This window comes from Eutrigla gurnardus, assembly GCF_963514095.1.
Source record: "Eutrigla gurnardus genome assembly, chromosome: 12".
Classification (NCBI taxonomy): Eukaryota; Metazoa; Chordata; class Actinopteri; order Perciformes; family Triglidae; genus Eutrigla; species Eutrigla gurnardus.
In genome coordinates this window covers 9,572,537-9,592,903 of record NC_139926.1, presented here as the reverse complement: position 1 = coordinate 9,592,903, position 20,367 = coordinate 9,572,537, and the positions used below count along the sequence as shown (strand labels likewise).

At 40.9% G+C, this 20,367-nt stretch overlaps 3 protein-coding genes and 1 long non-coding RNA gene across 4 annotated transcripts in view; 3 read left to right on the top strand and 1 right to left on the bottom strand.

Moving 5' to 3' along the window:
- LOC311021713 (uncharacterized protein) overlaps nt 1-20,367 on the bottom strand; it is a 441,358-nt gene that overhangs the window by 375,797 nt on the left and 45,194 nt on the right. The gene's annotated exons all lie outside the window — the stretch shown is intronic.
- On the top strand, nt 7,946-9,627 carry LOC311021974 (uncharacterized protein). Its single transcript, XM_084022930.1, has 3 exons — nt 7,946-8,055; nt 8,220-8,293; nt 9,156-9,627. Exons 1-3 carry the CDS (start codon nt 7,953-7,955, stop codon nt 9,264-9,266), a joined length of 288 nt encoding a protein of 95 aa, XP_083879056.1. The 5' UTR covers nt 7,946-7,952; the 3' UTR covers nt 9,267-9,627.
- Nucleotides 13,983-20,367, top strand: part of LOC311021715 — a 74,702-nt gene continuing 68,317 nt past the window's right edge. The window contains exon 1 of the long non-coding RNA XR_014598037.1: nt 13,983-14,153. This is a non-coding gene — a long non-coding RNA (uncharacterized lncRNA). The remainder of the gene's footprint in view (nt 14,154-20,367) is intronic.
- abcb6b (ATP binding cassette subfamily B member 6 (LAN blood group) b) overlaps nt 15,956-20,367 on the top strand; it is a gene marked incomplete at its 5' end in the record, with an annotated part of 35,291 nt that continues 30,879 nt past the window's right edge. Inside the window, 2 exons of the mRNA XM_084023115.1 lie at nt 15,956-16,015; nt 17,421-17,625. Of these exons, the coding sequence (XP_083879241.1) occupies nt 15,956-16,015; nt 17,421-17,625 (265 nt within the window). The remainder of the gene's footprint in view (nt 16,016-17,420; nt 17,626-20,367) is intronic.

Below are 20,367 nucleotides of genomic sequence, written 5' to 3'. Positions count from 1 at the left end.
AAGGGCCGTGTGGCTGCAGGTTTTCATTCCAACCAAGCAAGAACACACCTGACTCGACTTATTCACCTACCTGATTGGCCTTCACACCTTGATTGGTTGGATCAGGTGTGTTCTTGCTTGGTTGGAATGAAAACCTGCAGCCACACGGCCCTTTACTGGATCAGTTTGACACCCATGGTCTGAGGGAAAGGCATACTCAATCGTTGATTTAGTAGGCAGTATGTAGTACATACACGTTGAGTATGTAGTAGGCAGTACGTTAGTATGGCATTTCGAACACAGCCATTCTCTATAGGAAACAGACTGGGCTGCAGGCAGGCCAGTCAAGTACCTGCACCCTCTTCTTATGCAGCCATGCCTTTGTTATGTGCACAGTTTGTGGTGTGGCATAATTTTGCTGAAATAAGCATGGGTGTCCCTGGAAAAGTCACTGACACAACCCAAAACCATGACTGACCCTTGCTTCTGGACTTGTAGCTAGTAACAGTCTGGGTGGTTCTTTTCCCCTTTGGTCCGCAGCACACAGGTCCATTTCTTCCAAAAAAGACACGAAAAACTGATTTGTCTGACCACAATATTCGTTTCTACTGTGTGATGGACCATCTCAGTTGCCTCCAAGCCCAGAGAAGTTGAGGGAGCTTCTGGACACTAATTAGGGCTTCGTTTTGCCACAGTACAGTTTTAGCTGACACTGTTGTGTCACTTAGTGGCGAATGACAGTTTTTAATGCAGTGTCATGTGAGGGCTCGGAGATCACAGCCATTCTGTTTAGGTTTGCGTACTTGCCTATTGCGTACTGCAATTCCTCTGAACTCCGTGAATCTTTTCACCCTGTTATGCACCTTAGAGGGATAAATGCTCTTACTATCTTTCATTGAGAAATGTTTTTCTTCATCATTTCAATGATTTTTTTCACGCATTTGGTGGTAAACTGGTGATCATCTGTCCATCTTTGCTTCTAAAGGACTAGGCCTTTCCTGGATGCTGCTTTTGTACTAAATCATGATTACAATCACCTGTTGACATCCCTAGCTTCAAATGGCATCATTATTTAGCTATTATAACACATTACCACTAGGGATGCAAACAATTAATCGATTATCGATTAATTGTCGATAAGAAATTACTCGATTAAAATAAATGAATTGCAATTAATTGCGTTTTGAACCCGTAATTCCCCGCCAGTCCACGTGAGGGCGCGCTTGACGCCAGACGTACTTGACGCACATTCGCGAACACAAGCGAAGCAGGACTCTGACGAAAACAACAGGCAAAACGAGAAGCGGGAGCAGTGTTTCCCACACATTAACGAGACTATGGCGCACCGCCAATTAAGGCCGCCATAGTCTCGATGTTCGCCCAAAATGATTTTGATTCCGCTTCCGCAGCGCGTATTATAAGGGGAAATCCTCGCGGCTGGTTTGGCTCATCAACGTTCTGTTTTCCCCCGTCGCCATGGCAAGGCGTCGCCCGCGCCGACCCCCCCTCAGCTGGCCAGTTTGACGGCGCGTTCACATACGTCGCTACTCGCCCGTCACTCGCTTTCTCGCTGAATTCTACTCGCTGGCAAAAAAACATTCACTGCCGCCGACGGCTAGTTCAAACGGCAACTCTCTGTTGACGTCAACTGTCAATCATCTCTATTCTACATTCCGATTGGTACTCGCTTCACTCGCATCGCAGAAAAACTTATTTTATTTTACACATTCACATTTATTGACAGCTGTCGCTCAGAGATGGGCGAGTGGTGACGTATGTGAACGAGGCTTTAGTCAAAACCAAAACACCAAGGAAGGCTGAGGAATAGTCACCCACTTATATTAATAATAATAATAATAATAATAATAATAATAATAATAATAATAATAATAATAATAATAGTCATAATAAACTAATAATATAGGCTCAGCACTGTGTTTTAGTCATTTTTGTTTTCATCTTTTCTTGAATGCTTAAACTCCTCAACCCCATTTAGTATGTCAACATTTGGATCAGAACCAGCGGTTTGTAAGAAATTGGTCAGGAAACGATATGTCATATTTTGGTTCTCAAAATCCCCCAAATTAATGCATTAAAATGAAATTATTCAAAATATGATTTGCATTTTTCTTTATATCATAACATAGGATTTTATGTTACGTATACAGTAGATAGAACCTATTCAGAGGGAAATTCAGCTTCTCAGAAGAATTGCCGCTTATCAATTAATCGATCATCGATCGATAAGATGAAACAACTATCGATTAATGAATTACTCGATAATTTTCATCCCTAATTACCACCCCTAAATTGCCCCACATTTTTTAGAATGTATTGCAAGCCTGAATGGCAACAATGGATGTTTATTTACAAATCAAATGATTTTGACCAGACAAAGCATGAATTATCTTATGTTCATACTGTCTGCAATGAAATGCAAGTTAAGATAAATGTAAATTACTTTCTTTTTTTATTCACATTTTCCACACTGTTCCAACTTTTTCTGGTTTAGAGTTGTATTATGTACAGTGTATGTATATTTATATTTATCAATAGCATTATTTTCTTTTTTATCAATAACATTACATTTCTTTGTGCACGTCATCATATTAAGGGAGAGAAGACGATGAAAGGGAGACAGGTTATACAGATGTCAAGGTTCAGAGACATCCAGGGACATCACAGTCTCTATCAACAGTTGACGGAAACAGGGGAAGTGACAGTGAAGATGAAGAGAATTCAGAGACAAAGATGAGGGAGAGAAAAGTGCAAATGTCTAGTGAAGACAGTGATGAGAAAAATGGAGAAGACACAATGACAGGAGAACCACCACCAACAGTTGAAGAACACATAGAAAGTGACAGTGAAGACAATCAATTTCACAGACAAAGACAAGGGAGAGAAAAGTATAAAGAGCTGTTGAGTCTAGTGAAGACATAGAAGACACAATGACAGGAGAACCACCACCAACAGTTGAAGAACACATAGAAAGTGACAGTGAAGACAATCAAATTTCACAGACAAAGACAAGGGAGAGAAAAGTACAAACAGCTGTTGAGTCTAGTGAAGACATAGAAGACACAATGACAGGAGAACCACCACCAACAGTTGATGATCACAGAGAAAGTCACAGTGAAGATGATCAAATGTCACAGACAAAGACAAGGCAGGGAAAAGTACAACAAGCTGTTGAGTCTAGTGAAGACAGTGATGGCACAACTGAAGGGAGTGTTCAGTCATCCACACAAAGATCTGTACCAAGGGAAGTAGAAACCAATGATATGTTGAGGACGTGCAAAGTAGGCCCAAAACATTTTAAATTGAAGATAACAAGAAAAAATTGGAACAGAATTAGACCAAAAAGAGGACAGAGAAAATTGAGATCCCCGTGGACAGATGTGTTTTATAATGAATTTCGAAAACATAACCCATCCTGCACATTAGCTTTTAGGTATCAGAACATAAAAACATGTGACAGCAGAAAAAAAAATGCACCATACCTCCGTGCCACAGCACGGTGCACCTTTGAAGGTTGTGAGGCAATCTATAATTTCACAAGGAGAGGCCCACCAAAAGTAAAAGCATGCAATGTAAGTGTTATGGTGACACGGTTTGGCAAAGTCACCCACCTAAAGACTCAAAGAAAATTTAGGCCTGCAAGGTTCCTGAGGAGAGGGAAAATTGCCAAAGCTGTGAAAACTGGTGTGAGCAACTGCTACTACGCACTGCTGAAGAACACACCTGTGGAAGAAATCATGGCTGGGAATATTACCAGAAGCCTTACGAAAGATGTTTTGAAAAAAATATCTTATGAAATACGAAGTGTTGCAAGGCTCCACAATGATCAAATGTTGGAGCTCATGCTCACACAGAAGATCATCAGGGAGAGTGGTCGGCATGCATCGTCATCTGCAGCTCCTCCAGATTGACCCTTTTGCAAACCACTTAGATTTTGTATATAGAGTTTGTTACTAACAGCCATAGCGTACCATCTATATCTCACTGGCTTATGGAATTCCACAGGAGGCTGGCTCACATCACAAGGAAAAGGATTGCTCAGATAGAGACGGATTACAGCTGGGCGTTGATGAACAGTGTACTCATCTCTTTTAACAAAGAGGATATCTCTCTACCTTTACAGAGCATTCCAGATTTTGTCGGGACAACTGGAAGACATTGCACGTTTCACTGTGCTCCATTTATGCTCTGCACACATATTGAAGGCAGTCTCCCAGGCCTTTGGGAAGACAACAAGTGACAGAGGCATAAAAGAGTATGCAATGTACAGCTTTGCATACCTCCTAAACTGCACAAGCATGCCAGAAGCCCTTGAGGTGTTCTACCATATGTGTATGCTGTTTGATGCAACACACCATACAGAGTCCATCAGCACCAGTGAAAGGTACCTGGATAAATGCATTTTGCAGAGTCGGCATATGGACATGGACATGGAAGAAACAGAGGAGGGCACTAGTACCAATGTCTCCCGTGATCCTGGCATTCTTGCAAAGTCCCCCTTCGTGCAGGCCTTTGTCCAACAAAGGGAAAAAGCCCAAACTGATGTCCTGTCTGATGAGGCAGTTGTGAAGGACAACCATTACCACTGCCCAGGGATAGTTGATGTCTTACTTAAAACATACATGGGGATCTTTCCATACTGGAGTGGTATATTACTTGGGGACTTATCAAGGCACTCTAAAGGCACAAAAGGAACATGCTGGAAAACCAGAGAAACCAACTGCCATGTGGAACTGTGGTTTGGGTTGGTGAAGCACAGCATCCTGTGTAAAAAGAGATACCTGCAGAGTTTATTTCGAAAATGTTTGCCTCAGTGCAGGGGAGGTATGTTGAACATGTTATTCAACACAGCCTGCCACTGGGGATACTTGAAAGAAACCAAAGCTTTGCTAAGAAAGAAGACGACCCAGAGGAGCAATGGGGCAAGAGGGAGACCTCAACCAGCAGTTCCAAGTCAAAATCAAAATATTTCAACCCTCCAAACAACCTTCAAAAACCAAGACTAAAACCAAGAAAATAAAAGTGGAGTCGAACCAATGGGTTGAAGATGCACAAGTAAGTAATGTTAATTACTGATGAAAAATGACAGGTGTAAGGTAAAGGGCAATGAGGAGACAGTGAGGATGCAATGGAATTACTGCAGTTTTACAGCAGCTCACAATTCACATCATAGACTTAAACAATAGATCACAGACCTTAAGTGCTACATGGATTTCAATCATTATTCTGACTTTCAGTTAAACTTGCTGTGGAAAAAGAGGGCAACAGAGATCATTGTTGCAACCCTGCCATCCCAAGTGAAAGGTCGAAGCATCTTGATCCACCATGCTGATCTATGGTGTCTACGACCCCATTTGTGGTTGACAGGAGAGGTAGGCATATTAAAAGGAATTCTTCTCACTGCTAGTCTATCTGTCTTTCAACTAGTATTCCTCCAAACTGGTGTATATACTGATGTATTTGGAGGACTAAAGACCCTAACTCAGACACACACACACACACACACACACACACACACACAAAGACATGCAGACACAAACACACACACACAGACGCACATAGGCATTAACATTTCCTATAAAGGGAGTTGGAGTAAATATGCATATGATGCTGTGTGTTAATGCTAATCAAACAGTTTGTTTTGTTTATCAGATAATTCATGGATTGATGCACCTTAGTGCCTACACCTATAACGTGGTGGACACCATTTACTTAATGGATCACTACACCGCGGGTGTAATTTTATTTGGTGACAGAGATGATGTACGTCGCCAAACATTACCTAAGGTAATATGTTCAGTGCCTGTTTGTGCTTTTTATGGAATGTTGCGTGATGGTTACTATAGTGCATGAAATAGCTGTGATGTGAAGGTAACACTTGATTTAAAGGTATCTACATAATATTGACATGACACTGTCATGAACTTGTCATAAAACTTCTGTCATTCAGTTTTTGTCATGATAAGTTGACATTGTTGGCGTTGTCTTGAATGTCACTTTGATTATGACAAATGACATTAATCAAAGTGACATTACCAGAAGCTGTGTTTGTAGTGACAAGTTGTGATTGAATTTGTTTGGAATGTCCTTGTTATGACAACTTGACAATAACCAGGAAAGGATTTGTTTGTCAAGACAACTTAACATTCGCAGAAAATTCACCTCTTTTTGACATGAGGACTATTACAATTAGAGGTGCAAGGTTACAGATAAACTCTAGCACTTGTTCAGATAGATGTATGATAGGATATGTCATAACACTGGCTGTCATAACACTACTATGACAGTGTAATTGATACATTTTTAGACCTCATGTAAAGTGGTACCATTTTGATGTATCATTCTGAGTGGATTCACACTTGGTCCCTTTCAACCCTAAACCAAACGTGATTTGAGAACATTGACAGTCAATGATCAGATCAATTCAGCGTGGACTGTTCCCAGACCAAGTTTAGGGTTGAAGGGGACCAAGTGTGAATCCACCCTAAGAAGACATGAAGGATAAGTGTCTTTGAATTGTTATTGCTCATTACCTTTCTAATACATTGTGTTGTTAGAAATCATCACCAACATAGTTTTTTTTCATGCTGTAGGTAAACTTTGAAAAGTTTGAAGGAATCCTGTCATTCGTCCATGTCAACAACAATCATTGGAAGATGCTGGTTTGTAGATTTACTAATTTTCATTCATTCAGATGTTTGTTTTCATGAAGTGAAATAAAGTTAAATATAGCCACAGCCACCGATGGCAGGCCAGAGCACCTATGGTGTAGTCTTCATGACAATTGACAATGAGTTCAACGTCACAGGTTTTGAAAACTCAACTTGCATTGGGATTCCATGAGGTTAAGTTCTGGATTTGCCCAGACTGATTGCATGTTACTACATGGGGTGCTAAACATACCTACTGTATAATGCCCACTTTCTGTGAATGTGTATGTACTCTCGTGTGCTTGGCTGTAGTGGAGGCTAAATGCAAGTAACCAGAGTTTACCCACCTCTCAATATCAGAAATAGAGTTTAACAGAGTGAACAGAACTTAACTAATGTAATCGGTAACACCTTATTTCATGGACACCTCTTGTTTGATTCTTCATGTCATGTGGACTGTTGGCCCACTGCACTTGTACCTCTCTCTCTCTCTCTCTCTCTCTCTCTCTCTGTCTCTCCATTGCAATTTCCAGAGAGGCAATTTCCATTTCTGGAAATTGCATCTCTATTCAAAATATATCTCTTTTTTTTCTCAGTACATTAATGCACAGTCTGGGACTGTGTATATAATGGATCCCTCACCAGAATCATCCGAGCTTGAGGACTCCAGACATGCGGCTCAGAGATTAAAGTAAATGTTCAAGCTAGGATTCATGTTTACTTTTATTCAACAATGACAGCTGTTTAACATATTATCATATAGCTTATAATTCAATACAAACGTTGCTATGTGTCTGTGCATGGACAATGTTTTGGTAGCACTTAAATAAAAGTATCAAATCTCTTCAGGGAGTACCTAAAGATGAGAAGACGGACAGGGAAAATGGAGAGGGGGTGTGATGTCCCACCCTGTGCAAAGGGACGGATGTAGCTGTGGGGTTATTGTGGTGAAAGTAAGTTGATCTATAGAGGAAATGTTGCTTTCCACACACATACGGCATGTCTTTAAGGGATAAGTTCACTATTGTGTAATTTTAGCCCCCTTTCTTGGTTTTCTAGGATGAAATAGAATGGTTGTCAATGAAATGTCAAATGAAAAGTCTCTGGGCATTTGGCTTATTTAGAATCACTCCTGCCAGCTTCAGAATAGTTGCTTATGGGCATTTACCATGCATAAAGTGCAAAATTGTGAACTTATCCTTTGGTTTCTTCCCCACCAAGCATGTGTTGACAAATTGATTAGTTATCCATTAAAAGAGAAAGACAAACACTTCAGTTTTGTTCATTAAGATGGCTAAAGCAGTCATGGAAGCCTCTCCAGAGATCCCCAACATGAACTTTGCTACAACAAGGAGAGCCATGGAAGAGGCGAGGAGAGATATGGCTCTGCAAGTCCTCAAAGCATCAGGTATACAATCGAGTATTTAAAACTGTTTTGAATAACTTCAATTGGCATTCCAAATATATTCAGAATAAGGGCTCAATTTCAAAAAAAAAAAAAGCACATACCATTTGCCAATACAATTCCCAAAATTGGGCCCAAATGTGTCATGCAAATACACTTTCTTTCAGTCTTTGACATGGAAACATGCGCCTTGTGTGGAGCGGACAAGCCGCCTGGGCAAGGACCTCCTGTCACAGACTGGGTGAGTTAAATGGTAAATGGCCTCATTTATATAGCGCTTTTGTCCTAAGCGGTTTACAGCAATGACTGACATTCACCCATTCACTCACACATTCACACACCGACGGCAGAGTCAACCACGCACAGGGCGACAGCCAGCTCGTCAGGAGCAATTGGGGTGAGCTTCTTGCTCAGGGACACCAGGCACTCAGCTAGGAGGAGCCAGGGATTGAACCGGCAATCTTGCGGTTGCCAGCCAACCCGCTCTACCTCCTGAGCTAAACCTCCCCACAAGTAACAAAGATAATTACAGGGTTTGCCCCTTGGGTTTGCCCCTTTGCCGCTCTTGCTCAACTCACAGGCTACATTGATTGATTGCACTTGAATTTAATCTAAATTGGGCTACCTCTCTGTGCTCCTCACCAATTTCTTAAAACTGAGAGAGATGGTAGTTCTCTCATTGATGCCATAGTAACACTTCCAGGCTAGGACTACATCTTAGGGTCGGGACTTTTCAGGAATTTTCATGCTCAAATATCGATAACGTTATCAAACAAATACTTGATTATTTGCTAAATTACGTTTGCTGCTGAAGTCTTCTGCTGCTCTTCCGCTTCTGCGCAGTGACATGACTTGAGTGGACTCGTAAGATAAAGTGATCAACGCAAAAGTAACCAGTGACATAAGGCATTACTCTGTGCATGGAATAGCTAGGTAAAGTAATGTGATGTAAGCAGAAATATGTAAAAAAAAAAGAAAGAAAATAAACCGTTTTTGAGTAACTTCCCCAACACTGGTGACATACCAGTTAAAGCTAAGTGTCCTACCAAATGACAGTCATGTATATGAATGAATCATTAATATATTTTTTTCCAATTCAACAGATCCAGTGTGACAAATGCAACAATTGGTTCCATATCCAGTGTTTGAACATGAAAATCAAGAAGTTGGAGCAAGTCAAGAAAAGGCAGTGGCTGTGTGTTTTATGCCGATGACAAGTTTTTGTTGTTGTTGTTGTTGTTGTTGTTTTTATCCCACCACCCCTTCTCTCTATATTCTGGGGACAACTTTATTTTTGTTAAAACTTTTGAAAGGATGACCAGGTTGAGGAAAAAATATTTCCATTGGCATCTGATTCCCACAACATGGAAGCCATGAAGCAAAAAACTGGGAAAAGCTTTAAATGGGAAATTAATGTGTTTTCTTTAGAAAAAAAATAAAACTGAGCTGGGAAAATATATTAAAGTGTGTTTGATATGTACATCATAGCTGAATAGTTCTGCATTGATTGGCCTGGGGTGTCTGAGTCCTATATCTTGGATGCTATTGAGAAAATAGTGTTTTCCATAGGAAATGAATGGAATTCTAAAAAAATTCAAATAAAATAGGGGGTGCTAAATATTAATTTTTGATGAGTTGTGTGTTGTTGGTACCACATGAGAGGAGAGGCCTGCGTTGGCCTGGGGTGTCTGAGTCCTATATCTTGGATGCTATTGAGAAAATAGTGTTTTACATAGGAAATGAATGGGAGAATTTATTGACGGTCCCTAGGTAAAACCTAGCAGTTGGGGGTATACGGGTGTCATATTGTTTCCTCCAAAGACTCGGTGAAAGCACAATAGGAATGGCTGATGGACCCAAAATGAATATCCGAATATCTGCCGAATATCCAACATCAAACTAACTTCACCACGGTTTGAAGTATTGCATTCTGCATGACATCAGAGTTTACAGGTCTGAGTGTATTCCCTATAGCCTCTGAACGGTTATTGGTGAGAGTGAGAATCATATATTACTGTAAGGGAGGTAGGGGAACTACAGCTGACTCTTTAGGTTTATACAGCATCCAAGATGGTGTGTCGGTCAGGACACAAGAAGGAGGGAAGACCGGCGTCTCTTCAAGGCAGTGTTGCTTTATTATGACACTCACATGTACACACAGGCAGTTGTTTGGCAGTTCTGAAATAATAATAAAGAATATTATTTCTGTCTTGATAATTTCCATGTTTTCACATGAACCGTAAATATACATTTATACACGTGTCTCCTGTGTATTCATCTAGATTAATACTTATTAGATAGACATGGTAATATGTACACACACTCCTCTCAGCGTCTGGCAGGGATTTCGTAAAGAGATGTTTCCCGGTGGCCTTCGCTCTTGTCCTTCTGTCTCCCTCCCTTCTGGTGTGAGCCGCCCTGAAGAAGATCCATCCTTGGTTCCTCAACGACCAGAAGATTCCGCTCCCTCAACCTCCGGCTGCAGCTCGTCCACAAAGAGAAGCATAGAAGAGGACGGCCAGGTAAGTGCGAAGAGGCAGAGGATCTCTGAGGAGAGCGATGAAGAGGATGACTTCAGACCTCAGCAGGACCTTCCTCTCAGCCTCTTGCAGGGATTTCGGGAATTGATGTCCCAACCTTTTGGTGTGAGCCGCCCTGAAGAAGATCCATCCTTGGTTCCTCAGTAGCCAGAAGATTCCGCTCCCTCAACCTCAGGCTGCAACTCGTCCACAAAGAGAAGCAGAGAAGAGGACGGGCAGGTAAGTGCGAAGAGGCAGAGGATCTTCTAGGACAGCGATGAAGAGTAGCATCTTGCACCGAAGCTTCTTCAAATACTATATTGCCATAAGTATTCGCTCAGCTTGATTCGCGTATGACATCCCATTGTGAATCCATAGGGTTTAATATGACGTCCGTTCACCCTTTGCAGCTATAACACCTGATTTCATGGCAATATCGCTTCTGAGTCATAGGGAAGTTCACAATGAATGCTTGTTGTTATTGTGTTATGTATTGTATGTGTTTAAATTGTAGATGGCGATAAGACAAAGGTAAGTCAACATTAAATTACAGCCATAACACAAAGATTGTTTGTTTTACTCACTCTCTGTCTTTTTATTTTTTTTAAGTTAGGTGTTGGTGGCTGTTCCTGACAGAGGTACGGTCATAATTACTAACATGAAGAAAAGTCTCCAAGTCTCTTTTTACTTGGGTATTGATGGCATTAGCAGACCTTCAGGATGATACACACTGCACCAGCCTCCCAACAAGAAGAGACCATGTGGAAGACCTAGACTCAGCTTCCAGGACCAGATGAGAAGGATGGAGGACTACAGGATCAGATGAGAAGGATGGAGGACTACAGGACCAGATGAGAATGATTAAGGACTACAGGACCAGATGAGAAGGATGGAGGACTACAGGACCAGTGGGCTGAGTGAGTAATCTTCTACAGAGACTAATCTATGTAATCTCCTAAAACTACAGTACCAGTAATGACATGAAGTTAACTTTACATCAGTGGATTGTATTTATTATAGGAGCCTTTGAGAATATTATTCCATTGTTTATAATATAATTTCAGAATTGGTGGCCATATTTAACACTAGCAACTAATCTGAAACTTTGTACAGACTTCAATGTTTTCTCCCGGGAAGTCAAACAATGGATCCTAAGAAATCAGACATGTCAGCGTTAATCATGAGCCTAAATTATTCTTAACCTTGGCAAAGTGTGAAGTATTTTAATAACTGTATGTTTTGTTAACTGATATGAAATAGGACTATGTCCTGAGTGTTTGTGATGTGTGAGAGGGTGTATATGCATATGTGTATGGATGTTTAGAATGCTATGTAAATTGATAATTCTTATATTTCTATTGTTCTTATTCACCTGCCCAGGGACTACGGATGGAAAGTAGCTAGTAAGCTAAATCCGGTACAAGGCATCTCGTCTCATCTCGAGACTAATGTTATTTTGTACATTGTCCCTGATACAAATAAACTTATTAAATAAAATAAATAAAATGTAACTGTTGTATAGTTGAGTTCATGGGTTTTCATCTCTGGTGGTTCTGGTTCATAGGTCAGGACTCTGTGGTTTTGGATCTCCTGGGCAGCTGAGAATGGACGTCAACCAACACATCATCCAACGAAGACCCAGCACCACAGCAGACCCTGAACTGCTCCCCTACCTTAGTGAGCCCGAGACCCAGTGTGTGCCATTCCAACCTCCCTGCCCAACCTCATTCCATTAAAAAGTGATATTAAAAAATGTCAGATAAATTCATAAAGTCATTGCATTGTGTCTAAAAAAAGTTAAAGTGTAGTATTTTGAAATAATTTGTGAAGAGTATTATATTCACATTATTATATGTCAAAAAAGGTGATACACGTTCCATCTCAAAGAGGTCATAGTAAGTAGGTTAAAAAGTCATAGTAGAGTTGGTCAAAAATAGTCAAATAAAAATGGAAGAGTTGGTATAAAAAATCAGGGTATAAATGTGAAAAACAGTCCTAAGAAGCCACAGTGTCGTTTATAAAAAACATTTACAAAGTGATGGTGTTGTCTGTCAAAAGAGTGATATTTTATATAAACTAGAACCAGGCAAGCCTAGTAAAGCCAGACCAGCACACATACCAGTGGAGATATGGGTGGATGAATTAGGATTAATGTACACAACTATCTGTGTATCGTATGTCTAACACAGCAGCCAGAGTCAGTTTTTGAATAATAAGGTCTTTTAAAACCTAAATTCTGCGATAAAATGTAATGCGGTTTGTTTGCCGAATAGCCCACTAGATGGCGGTATTGGTGCTCAAATGGCCCGTTGAAGTTGAAATATCATGAGCCGTTTAATTTGATGTGATATGTTCGCCATATAGCCCACTAGATTGCAGTATTAGCGCACAGAGGGTGTCGCTCGATGTAAATCATGCATTCTGATATAGGCTACGCAGTGCTTGTTCTGACTCCTGTGAAGTAAACACCATTCCTCCGAAGTAGCTTGCCTGCTAGCTTTCTTTTTCATTCATACATCACAACATATTGGCGACGAGGATGGCTCTGCTTGGGATTTCGCCACCTCCGGCATTTTTACAAAGCCCAGGTGAGCCTAAGGTGGCTTTCGAAGCATGGATTAAATGCTTCGAAAGCCTGTTTGATAACTACGTGCTTGCACTGGCCGACAAAATGGAGGATAAGAGGAAGCGTGCTTTGCTAATACACACGGTCGGCGCGGAGACTCAGCGGATCTTCTACATGCTGCCAGCGATTGGTGATTCCTACGAAGATGCATTAAAGGCTTTAAAGACATTGTTTGTACCCAAATTGAATGTCGTCGCGGAGAGGTATGTGAGGATTTGGATTTTATTTTAACTCCAAAGGCCCAGGTGACTTTATCAGAATGCATAGTATCCTGGATCCATGTAATAACTGGCCTTTAAAATCTGCCTGCTTCTATGGGAGTTTAACATAGGGGTGCCCATACTTATGCACCCTGTATTTTAATGAAGAACATTTATTTCTTTACAATACATTATTCATTCACAAAGAAAATTGGTGTCCTAAAAGGTAGGATTTTTCCTCATTTGTTTAATTAAGGCATTAAGATCAATTCCCAAAAGAGGGTTTTTATAACTCTTTTTATTCAACTTTAGCGTGGGGTGCCTAAACTTATGCATAGCACTGTCTATGCAGCTGACCCCAGTTCGAATGATAACTGGAGGTCCTTTGCTGCATGTTACATCCCCCTCTCTCTCCCATGTTTCCTCTCTGTCCACTGCTAAATAAAAGGCGTCTATGCCAGAAATAAATCTTTGAAAAAAAAAAAATATACAAAAACAAAGGGATAGTTCAATATTTTGTCAAATTGGCCCATTGCCATAATCCCTATAGTCACAGCAGTAGGTTCTTTACCTTAGCTATTTTAGCTGCTCAGAGCTACGCTATGGAGGCTAATGGGATTCCCTGGTTTCCCTCATCAAACTCATCAAATACACAATCCAACAACTCCAAAATGCTTTCGTGGACAAGTTGTGACCTGCACATTCACCACGCTATGAGATAATAATGTAACGTTACGAGACAGAGCCATTTTAGAGGTAAATTCATGCAAAATCGCTGATGCGCGTTCCCTTCAGGGACAGTGTTTTAGCAAGCAGTCTCTGTATTTGCCTCTAAAACAAGTCTCGTTTGAAATCTCTGAAGAATCTCATCATAATGTACACACTCTGGCGGTAGCATCCGTGGCCCTTTCAAAATTTCCCCAGAGGGAATTTTCTAGTTGATAATATCCTATTGAGTAAAATAGTCCAATATTTGCTGTTGAGTTGTATTGAAGCAGAAGCATGAAGTAGAAGACAATGAAACCACTCAAGTAAAGTACAAGTGGCAGAAAACATGGCTGCAGACAGGTGTATTATCATTTTCCATTCTAGATGCTCACATCTTCTTCTCCACAGAGTTATACTTCAGGCCGACCATCCCGGTGTCGATTCAATTCCCACAATGCATCCGTCTTGGGTTGGTGAGCCGCGTAGCACCTTGGTGGCTCCACCCTGTTGAATGCTTGAGCCTGCGCTGCATCCTGATAAGTGTTCATGCTGAGCTTCGCCCATAGAAAAACGTTATGCGGATGGCTTCATGTCGCTGTGTGAAGCATCACACTTGTGTATGGGCTGCCTCTTCTTACTCCATACAACCTGCGGGTTTGTTACTCTTTGCTAATAAAGAACCGGTTTGTTTGTAGCTTTTCCTCTTTCTGTCTCATTACAGGTTCTCTCTTTGTTTCCCCACTGGGTGGTGCCTTGACATTTTGGAAAGGTCAACATTAGCAATGGGTTATTGCACAAACCAGGTGCATCGTACCTCAGACCAGTCAGGATTCGAGGATAATCTATGTAACTTTTAGCCGATTGACTGAGTTCAGTATTATTACAAAAAAGCTAAATACATCACATGCCCTGCACATTTTCAAGCTACCACTAAGCTTCAGAGCTGTTTTAAGAGGCTGAGTGAAAAGGTCATGAGATTATAAGAAACCAGAATGAAAAGAGTGTGCATTCTGGGACATGAGGCTGCACTTAGAGGTATGTAGATGAGACAACAGCAGAAGGTCAGACTGATTTAGTTTAATTTGATCACGCAGGACTACAGAATTGTGAAATCTATAACTGCAGGAAGGTAGTGTGAAAAGCCAAAAAAGTCAGATTTAATTGTAGGCTAGACAGAATGGTAAAGGTCACGGTTCCTTATATTGTTGATAATGTGCATTGAATGGGCTTTGAATAATCAATCGCCTTCCATTTATTTATTAATTTATTATTTAATGTTCCACCGAAAGGTCTGTGTGTATTTATATCTTCCTGAAGGTTTAAGAGCAGCTAAAGTTAAACACCCATAAATGTTTTGGAAACACAGTGTAACATATAATAGTCAGATACAGTCTATACTTGATTGAAGCTCTGTCAATATATTTGACCTTGTAGCCTAAAATGTAGAAATGCAGTGTTTAGTTTTTCAATCTTTTACAAACGTTTTACGCCCCTGTGTGTGTGTCTCTCTCTCTCTCTCTCTCTCTCTCTCTCTCTCTCTCTCTCTCTCTCTCTCTCTCTCTCTCTCTCTCTCACGCACACACACAAACACACACTGCCCTGCTCACAGCTCAAAACAAAATGCTGACCATAGCTACTTTCCACTAAAGGCTCGAAACACAACAGAAGTGTGTGTGTGTGTGTGTGTCCGTGTGTGTGTGTGTCATTCTGTTTTAAAACCCATCACAGCAGGTTAAACTCTGAGGCACTAATTATAATGCTCTAGTTAATGGCATACTTGCTGGTAATCCTGTAGCTGGGATGTGTGTGTGTGGCTTGTAGTTGTTCTGTAGTAACTGGAGGTGACTCCGATGGCTGACGTCACTGTGAAGAGCGCAAGAGGAGGAAAAAGAGGAGTCATAAACGTTGAGGTGAGCATCACAGCATTTCTTACAAAATATTCTTTATGTTTCAGTTAACAATGGACGCACGCTTTGAGTCACTTTTTTCACAGTCAAGACATTTTCGAAGTTAGAAAAGAAATCGGGCTTCAGGCTTTTAAAACAATTGTGTGTCCGATTTTTTTTTTATTGTAGTGCTATACTAAATCCATGGAGCACACAGCCCTGATGAGTACTGACTGCCCAGTTGTTCATATGGAACAATTGCGTGCTGTTCTTTATCGGATGTGGGAGTGTTAACCTGAAATGGGTTTGTTGTTCTTTTGCTGCCCTATCAGGCATGTCAAATCAGAAAATGCTTCAATGTGTCCTACTTGAGGGCAGGCACAAATACCATCATTTTATTCGGAGGACCTCAACTGTCAACGTCTGAGCTTGTTGACTTGATAGTTGAGGATTAATTGGTTGCTACATAGCTACAGCAGGCAGCAACATCCGGATCTGAAAAGTGCAGCCACTGCAGAAGTTCCTTGAAGTTGCATTCTCTCTACTGGCCATCAGGAGGCGACTCCTCTGGTTGCAAAATGATATCTGATTGTATAGAAGTCGATGAGAAGACGACCCTACTTCTCTCTTGATTTATTATATCAGTAATCATTGTATAGAAGAGTTTATGGACTCAATCTCTCGTTTCAGGACTTTTTCAACACGATGTTCATTTAGTATATTATAGTCCATTTAGAGTCTAATAGACCATAAAGCAGGGTATGGTTTAGGGCGGGGCTACCTTGTGATTGAGAGGTCGCTAGCACAGCGTTGTCCTGTCTGAAACCTACTTGGTTACGTTTACTAAAAAACATCATGGTTTGGCTTGAAATGTCTATGAAAGTGAAACAAAATCAAATCACTAATGTTCTTATGTTTAGGCAGCAAAAGTATTTGGTTCTAATGGCACCTTTGTGGAAGTCCACCTCCTCCCTACGCAGACGTTTGTAGATTCATTTTAAACACATAATGTATCAAGAGCAAATGTAATGCACGACAAACTATGTTTCCCTCCAGAGATAATTTACAATGAAGTTCAATTGAAGAGTTTTCAGGAGTAGTCTGTACATTGTGGCCGCCCAGAAGTACAATTTGTGTAAATAAAACGAGATGAAAATTCAAAGAGGTTCAGTCTGATGTAATCTGCCTCTGGTGATGATAAAAATAATACAGGTCCAATTTACATTAAAAAGAGTTAACAAGAGAACAAAACAAAACAAAAAAATAAAGCATTATAAATTACAATATGAATAATTTAAAACTATGTTACCACACATTACAAAGAATCTGCATCCCTTTCTAGTAAGTTTAGTTCAAATCCAACTGTTGTTGCTTTGTTGGCTGACACCATGTCATCACTGCACACTTCTGACTTCCTCTCTCCATCCAGATCCAACCCTCGTCTCCCTCCTCCTCCTCCTCGTCTCCGTTGCCTTCTGTGTGGCAAGGCCTTGGGAGGAAGGTGCAGCTGTTACTGCCATACGTCTGGCCCAAAGGCGCTGCAGCACTGCAGGGACTCGTGCTGCTGTGTGTGTGCCTGCTTGCAGCAGAGCGACTGGTTAATGTGCTGGTGCCTGTTTACTCCAAGAACATTGGTAAGCATCCGAAAACAGAGAAGCTGCTGCAAAGGAATACAAGAGCCTAGTCTTTCTAAGTCCACTAAATATGTGTTTAAAAATGTGTGTTTTGTAGTGACACAAAGAATAATAAACAATGCAGAGCTATTTGCTGCATTTTATCGTCCAAACTGTAGATGGCAGTGTGCTCATGTTTTTTAAGTGTTGTTGCCTGATGTCCCCCCTTCATCATGATTTCTTCCAAGTGTCTTGTACAAGTGAAATGTCTCCTTATAGTGTGTCCGTAACTTCGTGGATGTCAGGTTGTCATATTGAAGCAGAAGTTGGAGTGGTGCTGAAAGAAGGAATGAGATTTGGCTACCTTGTTTATTTATAATAATTACAACAATGGAAGAAGTTATGAAACCAGTTATTTTAGCCATATATAAACTAGTAAAGTTATTGTAAAAATGAATGCATGGGAAAACTGGATTCACTAAAGTTACTGTCAAATTAGTTACATTTCTCTCCCGAGCAACTAAACGGAACTGATTCATGTCAGAAAAACATCTGCAATTTCTGCATTACCCAAAGAGAAATTCATAGCACTTGAAACAGAAATGATAAAAATACTGACCATTAATCATTTACTGAAAGTGAAGATTTTTATGTGGATGTCCAAGCAGTGTTGATGGTAAATGTAGTCAATTGAAGCAATACTTTTCAAAGTGTGTGCTATATTGACCGAGAAAGCTTATTTCTACTGCTCACAGAGCTTTCCCAGCAGAGCCTACATGTACCAGAATGCACTGCTCAGACCTTCTGATCCCTGGAGTTTCCCTTTCAGCAATGTCCTCTATTGTTGGCTGACATATATGTGACCATTTGTTGCTTCTGTGTCCTACTTGTAAATAGGAATTTCAGCCTAAATAACAACACATTTTACATTTTATTAGGCTATTGCATGGTTAATTCATTAATTTAATTTCATGGGGAAAAAATTTACCTCACAATTTTTAACAGCCCCATTAGTCACTTCATCCGGGCACCAGGCCTGGCTTACAAGCTAATCACGATTTGGTATCGATTCATTAAAAAAATCCTAGTAAGCACAAAATTATGGGTGGCTGCATCACTTTCAGTCGTTGAAAATTTGTCATATTAGTGCCAAAACAGTAGGTGGTGTCGCATCCATCCATCCATCCATCCATCCATCCATCCATCCATCCATCCATCCATCCATCCATCCAGGGCAGGGTTCACCCTTGCCAGTCTATCAACGTGCTGACACATAGAGACAGACGACCATTCACACTCACGTTCACAGTCATCAATGACCATGGCCATGGCGTCGGCCTTTCTTTAGCTGCACACTATCCAATAATAAAGCTGAATATGTGAGTCAACTACATCACTGGCATGTCAAATGACGGCACTGGAGGCAGGAAGAACAACAGATTTTGCAACTGCAAACTCAGCTTTGTGGCTCAACATAGAATGCGCTGAGGACTACTTTAATGGACTATATTTACCATCAACACTGATTGGACTTCCATATAAAAGGTGGAGGATTTTCCCTTTAATGCTGGTATGTCCAAAACCCAACAACAACTGAAAGGATACATAAAACTCAAACAAGTATCAAGTGTTTTAATATGTCAACCAATCACTTCATAGAGCATGGATCTGATAACACAACATACTTTGCCATAAACCAAAAAAATAGTTTGTGCTGGTGTAGTCATGTGTTATTAGTGGTTCAGCTGCTGTAGAATGAGATCTTAGTGGGTTGAAGGAGGAAGCAACCATCAATTTTTAGGGGGGGGGGGGGGAGGGCGGGAGGGGTCATCATTTGCCAGCCTTTTGTACCCTATTTTGTAAACAGGACTGCATCCACCACAAGGCAACAACCCAGAAGTCTCCACTTCAGAGGAAGTCAGCATTCAGTTTGTCTTCAGCTACTTTTCCCTTTAGAAAACTGGCCATTTGGCTTTTGGAGCAACATGAAAGTACAAGCCAGTGCTGCGAGAATGAAGCCGAGCGCTGCTTTGTGTGATGAGGGAGGTGGAGGAGCTCAGAGAGGGGGAGTTGTTGTTGGTGTGTGTGTGTGTGTGTGTGTGTGTGTGTGTGTGTGTGTGTGTGTGTGTGTGTGTGTGTGTGTGTGTGTGTGTGTGTGTGTGTGCGTGCGCGCTGAGGGTTTTCTGGGAGGTCACCCCTCCTGCCAGTCATGCTTAGCCGGCATTAGCGGCCTTTTTCGTGGAGTTAACACACCGGTACAACGGACGTTTTGTCTCCGGGTACGACCCCGCCTCCCACCCTCCGACTCCGGGACCCGATGCCAAAGAGTTGAAAATACCCCCCACTGAAATCACACACTGGAAGGTTAAAGAATGTAGAATACACACATTTCTTTATTCATTTCTCTCCATCATTTTATCATCTCTTCCATCTTATTTTCCCACCATGTCCATCTCTCCATCTGAATCGTCACTCTTTCTTCTTCTTCCTCTTCACCTCCTCCCCTTCCTGTTTTTTGGTGTTTTTTTCCCCTCATTTATATCCTGATTCCCAGACTTGTACAAAATGGTAATGAATGTGAATGAGAATGCGTCTGTGTGGCCGAAAGGGGAGTGTGTGAATGTGTTCATGACTGTGTTTGCGTTTCAGTGGGTGATGTACTTTATACTTAAAATAAACGTTTTAGCATCAGAATATAATTAAAGTACCAAAAGTACCTTGAAACTAGCTATTGAGACAATAAACTCACGTTTTCCATCTTTA

Excerpts from the sequence above, each read along its gene's own strand:
- LOC311021974 (XM_084022930.1), top strand. The coding sequence starts at position 7,953 with ATGGAAGCCTCTCCAGAGATCCCCAACATGAACTTTGCTACAACAAGG. Across the intron at positions 8,056-8,219 it reads GCAAGTCCTCAAAGCATCAG|TCTTTGACATGGAAACATGC; the intron begins GTATACAATCGA and ends ACTTTCTTTCAG. Across the intron at positions 8,294-9,155 it reads GACCTCCTGTCACAGACTGG|ATCCAGTGTGACAAATGCAA; the intron begins GTGAGTTAAATG and ends CCAATTCAACAG.